Source organism: Marmota marmota, unplaced genomic scaffold, assembly GCF_001458135.2.
Source record: "Marmota marmota marmota unplaced genomic scaffold, marMar, whole genome shotgun sequence".
Taxonomy (NCBI): domain Eukaryota; kingdom Metazoa; phylum Chordata; class Mammalia; order Rodentia; family Sciuridae; genus Marmota; species Marmota marmota.
The window spans coordinates 42,694,238-42,706,238 of NW_026000026.1; the positions used below are offsets into that span (position 1 = coordinate 42,694,238).

The following is a 12,001-nucleotide window of genomic DNA, read 5'->3' on the forward strand; positions in this document are numbered from 1 at the left end:
TGAGTTCTCACATGGCAAAGGATGGAGGGGCAAAAAGGGCCTGGGGTAGTGCCTGCCAGCCCTTTTATGAGGCATCCCTGGGGGTGGAACCCTCATAACTTAATCCAAAAGGCCATACTTTTTAATACTACCACAATGGGAATTTTGGAGAGGACACATTAAAACCACAGCACAGGGCTGGGGATGTGGCTCAAGCGGTAATGCGCCCACCTGGCATGCGCGAGGCGCTGGGTTCGATCCTCAGCACCACATAAAAATAAAATAAAGATGTTATATCCACCGAAAACTGAAAAATAAATATTAAAAAATTCTCTCTCTCTCTCTCCTCTCTCTCTTTCTCTCTTAAAAAAAAACACAGCACAAACTGAATGTAAAAACATATAAAAAGAATTATATCATAACCGAGTGAGATTTATCCCAGAAACAAAAGATTTGGTGTAAAACCTGAAATTAAATCAGTGTAAAACACTGTATCAATGGAATAAAAAACAACGTTATGATAATCTAAGTAGATGGAGAGAAAGCATTTGACAAACCCTAATACTCTTTCCAGATAAATACACATACACAAAAATCTAGATATGGGAAGGGAAATTCTCAATCTGATAAAAGGCATCTCTGAAAAATTCATAGTGAACATCATGCTTAATAGTTAAAAACTGTGCACTTTCTCCTAAAATCAAGAATAAGACAAGGATTTATGTTCTCACCATTTCTATCCAATAGTGTACTGGAGGTTTTAACTAGGGCAATTAGGTAAGAAAATTAGATAAAAAACATCCAGTTAGGAGAGTAAGAAGTAAAACTCTCTCAACCTGCAGATGCTATGATGTTGGACATAGAAAATCCTAGGGAGCTCACTGAAAACTATTATAAATAATAAGAAAAAGTTTAGCAAGGTTAGAAGATATAAATAAAATTAAAATTTAAAAATCAATTATATTTCATGCAATAAACAATCCAAAAATGAAATTAGGAAAACAATTCCATTTACAATAGCATCAAAAACAACAAATACTTAAGAATAAAGAGTTAACGAATGAGGTATGATACTTATACCCTGAAACTTACAAAACAAAACTGAAGGAAATTAAAGAAGATCTAAATAGTGGAAAGACCTCCCATGTTCATGAATCAAAAGACATAATATTGTGGAGGGGGTAGAGAGAGAGGAGGGGAGGGGAGGGGAGGGGAGGGGGGGGGCAGGNNTTTTAAAAAAAAAAAAAAAAAAAAAAAAAAAAGACATAATATTAACTGTATGTGGTTGTGTTCACCTGTAATCCCAGTTGCTTGGGAGGCTAAGGCAGGAGGATCTCAAGTTCAAGGCCAGCCTCAGCAACTTAGAAAGGCCCAAGTAACTTAGTGAGACCCTGTCTCAAAATAAAATATGAAAAGGGCTGGGGATGTGACTTAGTGGTTAAGCGCTCCTGAGTTCCAACTCCATTACAAAAAAAAAAAAAAAAAAAAGAGAGAGAGATGAAGACAAAATTAAAAAGATACCAATATAAGATACCAATTCCTATCAGGACTCCAGCTGGGTTCTTTGTAGAAATGGCAAGTTTATTCCTCAAAGACTCAAAGACTCAGATTAGCCAAAACAATCTTGAAAAGAAGAACAAAGTCAGAGGACTCATACTTCCTAATGTCAAAACTTAAAACAAAGGGCTGGAGATGTAGCTCAGAGGTAGAATGCTTGCCTAGCAGATTCAAGGCCCCGGGTTCAATCCACAGTGCAGAAAGAAGAAAAAAGGGAAAAAAAAGTAATTACAGAGAAACAGTAATCAATAATGTGGTTCTGGCATAAGGATAGACATGTAGACCAGTGCAATAAAAACAAAATCCAGAGTAGGGTATGGGGGGCACATGCTGTAATTCCCAGGGTCTTAGGAGACTGAGGCAGAATGATCACAGGTTCAAGGGGAGTTCTGGCAATTTAGTGAGACTTTGTCTCAAAATAAAAAATAAAAAGGAGTTGGGGGTATAATGGAGTGAAAGAGTGTCCCTAGGTTAAATCCCCAGTACACACACATACAAACACATGGAAACGAAGGAAGGAAGGAAAGGAAAGGAAAATAAAGACTGAGTTCAAGGAAATGTTAATTAAAACTATAATGATGGGGCTGGCGCTCAGTGGCAGAATGATTGCCTAGCATTGTGAGGCACTGGGTTCGATTCTTAGCACCACATTAAAAAATAAATAAACAAATAAAGGCATGCTGTCCATTTTTAAAAAATTATAATGATGTATCACTTTCTACCCACTAGAATGGTTATAATGAAAAAGTTAGATAATAACAAGTGTTGACAAAGATGTAAAGAAAAACAGAACCTTAACACACTGTTGGTCAGAATATAAAATCATGTAGCCATGATGGAAAATTGTCCTATAAAGTTCCTATATAAGTTCAACATAATGTTACCATGTGACCCAACAATTGTATCCACAGAAAAACAAATGTTCACAGCAGCATTAGTCCTAAGAGCCCAAAGGTGAAAACAACTCAAATATCCATCAACCAATGAATGGATAAACAAAATGTCATATCCATATGATAAAGTATTATTCAGTCATAACAATAAATAGAGTACTGAAACATGCTACAAAACACAAAAGAACTGTGAAAATATTACAGTAAGTAAAAAATCCAGACACAAGAGACCATATATTTATGCTTCTATTTATATGAAATGTCCAGAATAGACAAATCCATAAAGAGAAGATTAATGGCTGGTGGGCACTTGGGAGAGTGGATGAGGGGAGTGTCTACTTAAAGAATATAGGATTTACTTTTGGAGTGATAAAAATTTTCTGGAAATAGATAATGATGTTGGTTATAAGCTTCTGTGTATTGAATTATACACTTTAAAATGGTTAAATGGTGAATTTTATATTATGTAAATTTTACCATAATAAATAAAGAGATAATGGCAGATAACAATAACAATGCAGACAAACAGAACACAATAGAAGGAATCTACATGTACCATGTGAGTGATGAACTGGGTGACAGGGCTATGAGTTACAAATAGAAGAGTACTCAAAGTTTAAGAAAGAGATATTATTCATACAAAAAAAATTACTTGAAAAAAGAAGAATGAAGAAACTTACTTTTTATACATGAAAATAAACTAAAAGGGAGGGGAAAAAAAAAAGAGGAAACACTCTTTCAGAGAAAGAATGCGTTTCCTGCTGACCAGAAGAAAGCATGCTTCCCCTCACCCCTTCCTGGGCTGATGGCTGTGAGGGGAGGCTTGTGGTCGCTCCTCTTCTCTTGTCTCTGCTGTTGAGAAACCATTTCCAGCTCCTTCTTTGCTAGCAGCCTACCGGAAGGGTAGAACAGGCCAACCGTCTGTGTGCCCATCTCCTTCTTTGCCCCAGTGTCAGATCTGGGCAAAGGAACATTTAGGGGCTGCCAGGCAGATCGGTGCTATGAGCAAGGCAAAAAACATATATATATATATAAAAATTAGAATATAATTTAATCAAATCCATATCTCCATTTTACTTATAGAAAATATTCTCATCCAAATGAAAAGTATCTCTTTTTTTGAACTAAGGGGTTTTTACTAGCCCTTGTCATATTGTACTTGTTTCTGTCTTTCTAGAAGTTCCCAGCCTGGTCCATGAAACCACTCAATCTCCTTGACCATTTATTGTCTCAGATTCAGGAAATTAAAGAATGTTTCCTGTCTTGCTAAGGGCATGAAAAATATCTATACTCTTAGCTCTACAAATCAATGGAACATAGACTTCAATACTCATCTCGACACACTCAACTACCGGGCACAAACACTTTCTCTGATGCACTCTCCTATTTAGGAACCTGACAGTGTTGTACAGGTTGTACACTGCACAATGTCATTGCATCAGAAAGGTTACCATTCACTGGTGGATGACATACATTTGTATATTTATTACAACAATTTTTCTGGTAGAGGGCAAGTAGAAAATGCCTAATGGTAGTCAAGAGCCTTTAGAAAAGAACATCTTTGTTTCATTTACACAAAGGTGTCAAATGGGCTGGGGGGATGTCCCAGGATCTTTTCATCTTTCAATCTGGCTTACAAAGGTGATGAACTCCCTAAAACTATATTCAAAGTGCTGAGTGCATGTGCATTCTCTCTAAAAATTATCAGTTTTTTTAAAATAAAGAGATGAGAAGAAACCTGGAAAGTATTCACCTAGCTTAGAGAAATTCATAAAGGCTAACAAGAACCAGTTATTAGACCTTAATTGCTTCTGAAAATAACCATATGAGATTTTTGTCAAAACATGCCCAGCAGGGCTGGAGATACAGCTCAGTTGACAGAGTGCTTGCCCTGCATGCACAAGGCCCTGGGTTCAATCCCTAGCACCACACACACACACACAAAAAAAAAAGCCCAGATGTTATAAATGGCAAAAACAATCTTACAAGCTTGATGTAAGTTTTCTGAAATATAATACAAAAGTAGAGAGAAAGGTTCTCAGAATACTACCACAAAAATTCAAGAGAAGTACATTCTATCCAATGTATATGAAATCCATTTCTCCCTTGTGGCATTATGCCTACTGCCTTTCAAATGCTATTAGACCTTTATCTACATTGAACAAATGCATATTTTGATCTTTGATTTTTAAACAAATCATCTGAGTGCTTAAATCCTAGTTGATTGCATTTCTTTACAAGTTCATGTAAAAGGTCTAATACTGGCTCTTTTCCTGGGTTAATTCACAGGATGAAGTTCACCAGTTCTTACTACAGAGGCCTTACCTCAGAAAAAGGGTGAGGTTCTCCAGCAACTGTTGCTAGGCTGCTGTCCCAGCTGAATCTTGCCATGGACTTCACATAAATTCCACAGGAGCCACAGAATCGGGCAGACAGGTGATTGCTGGCTCCACATTTAGGGCAAACAGAGTGGGTAGCAGGAATTCTAAGCTAGGGATAGAAAACATTTTACAACATTAGACTTACAATTTATTCTCATACCATACAACCTCTAGCCACCGGTATAGCATGTGCCCATACCCTCTGACTTAGCAAATCTACCTTTTAGAGTTTATCCTATAGATGAACAAGTACTCAAGGAAATCTATTCCAGGCCATCTCCTGCATCACTATGATTTTAGAAGATATAACTGGAAACGACCTAAATGTCCAGCAATAGGGGATGGCCTAAATATATGACAGTATGTACAGACAATGGAATATTATGAAGCTATTGGAAAGAATGATGAGGTGCCAACAAGATACATTGCTAAGTGAAAGGAATAGATCAGTGTTCTTAGTAAGCACCAGTTATATGTGCACTGACTAGCTAAAAGAACTCCTCAGAAACTGGATAACAGCAATTCTGTAGGGAGAGAAACTGCAGACTGAGATATGAAGGGAGCTAACTCTTCACTCCAACCTCTTTTATTATTTACATGCAATATTTAATTAAATAAATACATAAATAATTTTGAATGTCTTGTTTAAGAGGTAGACAAACAATTCATCAAAGAGCAGTCAATGGTCAGTAAATGAGTGCAAAAGGTTTAACCTCAAAGGAATGTAAATCAAAACGGCAATTAGAATTCTCAATATAAGAAAATCTCTTATTTGTATCTCCAATTTTTAAAAAATCTCTGTCTCAGTACAAGAGAATCTCTGATTTCTATCTTTAAAATTTTTATGTATAATTTATATGGTATAATTTCATGATGGGAGAATGATATAAAGTTTGCTATAAAGAAGAAGTGATTGGGCTGGGGTTGTGGCTCAGTGGTAGAACGCTTGCCTCACATGTGTGAGGTACTGGGTTCAATTCTCAGCACCACATAAAAATAAATGAATACAGTAAAGGTCCATCAGTAACTAAAAAAATATTTTAAAAAAAGAAGTGAAGCTGTGAGAGAAGAGGCTCTCTCTAGGTTGGTGGAGGGATGCTCAGCCTGAAGAAGGTCAGTTTTAAAAATACCCACTGTGGCTCCACACCAGTCACAGAAGGACGCCTCGCAGACATTCTGGCGACCACAGAAGCAGGAAATGGTGTCTCCTTTCTGGGTGGGTGGAGGAGGAGTTTTATCTCCATTGCATATCGACTGGTGAAAAAAACAGCATTTACAGGCAGGATCAGTACTATATTCTTCAGTTCCTCCTCCCAATCCAAAAAGAATAAATCCCCCAAATAATGCAAATCCTCCAAATAGAGTATTTTTTACCCCAAAGGGTAAAATTATGATGCACTTTACCAACTAATAAATTAGCTCAAAAAGCACACATTCCTTCCTGGGGATCACAGAAAGTTGATGAAACTGGTGCCTCCCACATCTTGATACCCCTCAGTATCTATAATATCAAAGGCAGCAAGCCCATCATTGACTTAACAGAGTCACATTAACCAAGAGAGTGTATACAGAGAACTAAGCTACCGAAGGTGCCATGACTGAGGTTTATCTTCTATTCTTTGGCCTTCTGGTTTCCATAGAGAGATGTGGATTTATTTTCCACATGTGACACCTGAAAAGAATTGCTTTATTTTGGAGAAGGAGACAGAATGATTTCATGAGAATTTCTAAGAGTCTTTTAGGTAGATCTAGATTGGAATTTGTGCTCCTGTTTCTTATTCACTGTGCCATGTAGATTTTCTCACTTCCCAAATTGGGATAATAGTAACAGGAACAGCTACCTGATCACCTACTATGTGTGGACATTGTACTGCTCCTGTACTCTCCCGTTAACCCACAGTGATCTGTGAGGTGTTATCAGCGTCCCAATTTTACAGAGATGGGAAACTAGGGCACAAAGAGGTAAGATCCATGATTTGAACCAGGCCACCTGATTCTGAAATCTGACTTTTACCCAGGACTTCACCCAGCCCCATCAATACCACAGCTTCCTCCCAGGTCTATAGGGGGTTTCAGATGATTAATGGCAAATAAATATATGTAAGAATGCTTAGCATAGGGTCAAATTCTCTGTGTTATCTTCCTGCCATCCCATCTTGCTTTCATTAGACTCTGATTTTTTTTTTTTTTAAGAGAAGGGACAATAATTTCACAATTTTTTCCCACTAGCACGATACCTGATACCTTGGTACATGAAAGTTATTCAAATAGTTATTGACTCAATGAATAATTGATTCAATTGGTAACTAAACAGATGTGCTGCCTCATATTCCATATATAATACTAGGAATGTGCATACCAGGGAAAATATTTTCTAAAGATAGTTTTCCCTCAAAGACAGAAATTTCAGTTAACTTTATTTGCCCAGATGGATCCTGAGTCGCTTCAGGGCACTCTTATCCTAAAACAGAAACTTTTCCAGAGAAAGATCACACCAGCCCCTAACACTCAGAGATCTGAGAAAAGAAACCCTTTTATGTATGTTTATCCTCATTTCTATGCATTTAGAGAGACTCCTTCATGTAAATCAAAGGAGAAATGCCTTGCAAACTTTCACTTCAGACCTTACATTTCAATCATCTTTGTGGTGTTGAGGTTGTTTTTTAGTTTGTTTGTTTTGTTGTACTATAGATTGAATTAATCCAGGAGCATTTAACCACTGAGCCAAATCCTCAGCCCTTTTAATTTTGAGATAGGTTCTCCCTAAGTTGCTTAGGGCCTTGTTAAAATGTTAAAATGCCTCAAGCTTTGGATCTTCTTGTTTCAGCCTCCTGAGTCACTGGGATTACAGGCCTGTGCCACTACACACCCAGCTAAAGTTTTGATGTAAATCTTATCAACCAGGGCTTCAAAACACAAAGGCTTCAGACCTTTCATTGAAATGCATCTACGTTTGAGTGGATTTTTATAGAACATTGCTATAAAAAAGAAAAGTTATCTTACCACATCGTATTAATGCTGCTGAACAAAGAAAAAACATAAAGCTATCAGATTGAATATGCATTGTTGCTTCTATGGCACTGCAATAAATATTCTTTTTCTGACATCTAAATTCCAATAAACCACTAAGGTAGAAATACAATTTTTAAAACAAAGTCAATTTTGGGTTTGTTTCTAAAACAATTTTGCTGATAGAAGAGACCCAGAAACAATTATATCATGGATAGTTAACAAAATCAAATTAAATTATTTTTCCATTTACATAAGAAGTCCAGAAGACCTGAGGAAAGAATGTCTTAGAAAATAAATCTTTTGATTGGAAATTTATTTAAATCTATCAGCAAGATCATTCCTAGGGCGATTCCATGAGTATATTCCATTTTTATAATTTCCCAACCTCACTATTATTATCTGGTGTTTTAGAAAATTATATGGTATAATTTCATGATAGAAGAATGATATAAAGTTTGTTTGAAACCACATTACCAGACAACTATCAACAAAAGGTTATGCTAAAACTACATGAGATTTGATTGGGGAACATGTGTTTTCTAATAAAACTCACCAGCTCATACCATCCTCAGTTTTGTAAAAACAAAACAAAACATGTAATAGAAATAATATTTTTTAAGTACATAGATTCTGATAATGGAGTAAGAACACATAACTATAAAATCTGCTCATAATACATGAAGGTACTGAAGAATGAACAGAAGCAGGTAGATTCATACCAAATACACACAGGTACGGGTGGGAAATCATAACATTTTCATAGGATTTATAATGTATATAGGTATTACACATGCATACACATATATGATATGTGCATATATGTTACACATAACATATATGCTATATATAAAACATAACATATATATCTCAATCACAAAGGAAGAAAGGAGAGGGAAATGAACCTATATGATATTGAAATCTTGTAACCAATCTTACAGCCTAACAAAGTATATGATGGAAAAATTGGGTCAGGAGCATAGTTGGAGGAGGTCTTTCTTCCATGGGAGCATTTTTAAATTTAATTCTTTTTTCTGGTGCTGGGAACTGAACCCAGGGCCTTGCATGCAAGGCAAGCACTCTACCAACTGAGCTATGTCCCCAGCCCTCTTTTTAAATTTTTTAATTGAAATGTTAAAATTATATATATATGGTATATGACATGATACCTTGATATATCAATTGTGGAAGGGTTAAATCAAGCCACTTAAAATGTATTACCTCACATACCTTTTTTTTTTTTTTTTGAGGTGAGACCACTTAAAATTTGGTCTTTTAGCAAGTTCCAAATATATAATATATTGTTACTAACCATAATTACAACAACTATAATAGATCTCTTGAATTTATTCCTCCTAACTAAAACATTGTGTCCTTTGACTAACATCTCCCCAAACCCACATCTTCCAGTCCCTGGTAACCATTTTATTCTTGGTTCTTACAAGTTTGATGTTTTTACACTTCACATCTGAGATCATTCAGTATGTGTCTTTTTGTGCCTGGATTCTATCACCTAACACAATGCCCTTCATGTTCATCTATTTTTTGTAGATGACAGAATTTCTTTCTTGTTCTAAGACTGAACAGTACCTCATTGTTTATATATATCACATTTTCATTATCTGCTGATAGATTGAGGTTGAGTCCATGTCTTGGCAATTATGACTAAGGCTGAATGAACACAGGAGTACAGACATTTATCTTTTTGACATAATGGCTTAACTTCCTTTGGAGAAATAGCCAGCAGTGGGCTTACTGGATCATGTGGTAGCTTTATTAATTTTCTGAGGACCACCCATACTGTTTTCCATAACAGTTGTACTAACTTACATTTCCATCAACAATGTGCAAGGATTCCCTTTTCTCCTATCCTTGCCAATACTTGCTAATTTTTGTCTTTTTTTTTTTTTTTTAATAATCTCTGTTCTAACAGGCATGAACTATCTAACTATCTCGTGGTAGTTTTAATTTACATTTCTCTGATGATTAATGATGTTGAACATTTCTTTTTTGTATGCCTGTTGGTCATTTGTATGTCTCCTGAGAAGCATCTGCCCAGGTCCTTTTCCAATTTTTTAATCAGGTTGTTTGTTTTCTTACCATTGATTTGAGTTCCTTACATATTTTGAATATCATCCTCTTTCTTATTGGATATGTGATTTGCAAATATTTTCTCCCATCTGGTAGACTGTCTCTTCATTCTGCTTATTGACTCCCTTGCAGTGCAGAAGCTTCTTAGTTCGATATAATCCCATTGGTCTTTTTTTTTTTTTTTGTCTGTACTTTGGGGTCATATAAAAAAAAAAAAAAATCATTGCCCAGACCAATGTCTTGAAGTTTTCTCCTAAAAGTTTTTCAGTTTCAAATTTTATGCTTAAGTCTTTAACCTACTTTGAGTTGATTTGTTATACATATATGAGATAAGGGTCTAGCTTCATTCTTCTGCATGTGGCTATCCACTTATTGAAGAGACTGCTCATTCCTCAATGTGTATTCTTAGCAACTTAATCAAATGCATGATTTATTTTTCTGAGTTTTATATTCTGTTCCATTGATGAATGTGTCTGTTTTTATGGCAATAACATGATGTTTTGATTCACTATAGGTTTGCAATAAATCAGGCTTTTATCTTTTTGCTCAAAATTGCTTTGGCTATTCTGGGTCTTTTGTAGTTCCACATGAATTTTAATATTGTTTTGCCTAATCCTGTGAAAAATGTCATTGGGATTTTGATAGGAATTGTACTGAATCTGTAGATTGCTCTGGGTAGTATGAACATTTTTTCCACATTTTTTTATTGATGCATTATAGTTGTACATAATGGTGGGATTCTTTGTTACATATTTGCACATGCACACAATATTATAACATATTGGACAATAACAGCCCCTAGTATTTCCCCTTCCTCTTCCTTCCTCCCTCCCCTGGTCCATTTCCTTTACTGATTTCCCATTGATTCTCATAAGATATTCCCCCCAAACTTTCTTTTCCTTGTTCCTAAATTCCACATATGAAAGAAAACATATGGTCCTTGACTTTCTGAATTTGGCTTATTTTGCTTAACATAATGTTTTCAAGTTCCATCCATTTTCCTGTAAATGACATAATTTCATTCTTCTTTATAGCTTAATAAAACTTCATCATATACTATTTTTCTTTATTCATTCATTCATTGACACTACCTAAGCTGGTTCCATAGTTGGGCTACTGTGGGTTGTGCTGTTGTAAACATGGGTATATATCATTATAGTATGCTGACTTTTAATTCCTTAGGATAAATACTGAGGAGTGGTATAACTGGCCATATGGTGGTTCCATTCCTAGTGTTTTGAGGAACATCCTTACAGATTTCTATAGTAGCTGTACTAATTTACAATCCAACTAATAGTGTAAAAGTGTTCCTTTTTCTCCATATCCTCTCCAGCATATTATTGTTTGTATTCTTGATGGCTACTATTATCAGTGTAGTTCTGATTTGCATTTTCCTAATTGCTGATGATGTTAAACATTTTTTTCATAATATTTGTTGGCCATTTGTATTTCTTTATTTAAGAAGTGTCTGCTTAGTTCTTTGTCCATTTATCAACTGGGTTATTTGGTTTTTGGTGTTAAGTTTTTTGAGTTCTTTATATAGTCTGTATATTAATCTTCTGTCAGAAGAGTAGCTAGCAATTCTGTAGCTTCTCTCTTCACATTCTTGTTTCCTTTTCTGTGTAGAACCTTTTAAATTTGATGCTATCCCTCCCATTTATTTATTAACTCTTGGCAATAATTTGAGGAGCACTGGCATTAGTTTTTCTTTAAAGGCTTGGTAGAATCAGCTTAGACTCCATCTTGTTCTTTGTTTTTCTTTATTGGATGGCATTTTATTACTGCTTCTATCTCATTGCTAATTATTTCTCTGTTTAGGTTTTCTGTGTCCTCTGGATTCAATTTTGGCAGGCGGTATATGTCTAGAAATGTATCCATTGCTTCTAGGTTTTCCAGTTTACTGGAGTTTTAGTCCTTAATGATACTTCAAAATAGTCCTTCATGACACTCTGGACTTCTGAGGCACCTGTGGTGATATCTCCTTTTTCATTCTGATTTTATTAGTTTTGGTCTTTTTCTTTTTGTTAGTTTGACAAAGGGCTTATTGATCTTGTTTATCTTTTTGAAGAATCAACTCTTCATTTCATTGAT

General features: G+C 35.5%; 1 protein-coding gene across 9 annotated transcripts in view; it reads right to left on the minus strand.

Moving 5' to 3' along the window:
• The window catches only part of Dzank1 (double zinc ribbon and ankyrin repeat domains 1), a 79,600-nt gene that overhangs the window by 20,346 nt on the left and 47,253 nt on the right, over positions 1–12,001 (minus strand). For all 9 annotated transcript variants that reach the window (XM_015483305.2, XM_048811351.1, XM_048811350.1 and 6 more), the window contains 3 exons: positions 5,945–6,064; positions 4,755–4,919; positions 3,221–3,428 (listed from right to left, as the gene is read on the minus strand). In XM_015483305.2, coding sequence (XP_015338791.1) covers positions 3,221–3,428; positions 4,755–4,919; positions 5,945–6,064 — 493 coding nt within the window. The remainder of the gene's footprint in view (positions 1–3,220; positions 3,429–4,754; positions 4,920–5,944; positions 6,065–12,001) is intronic.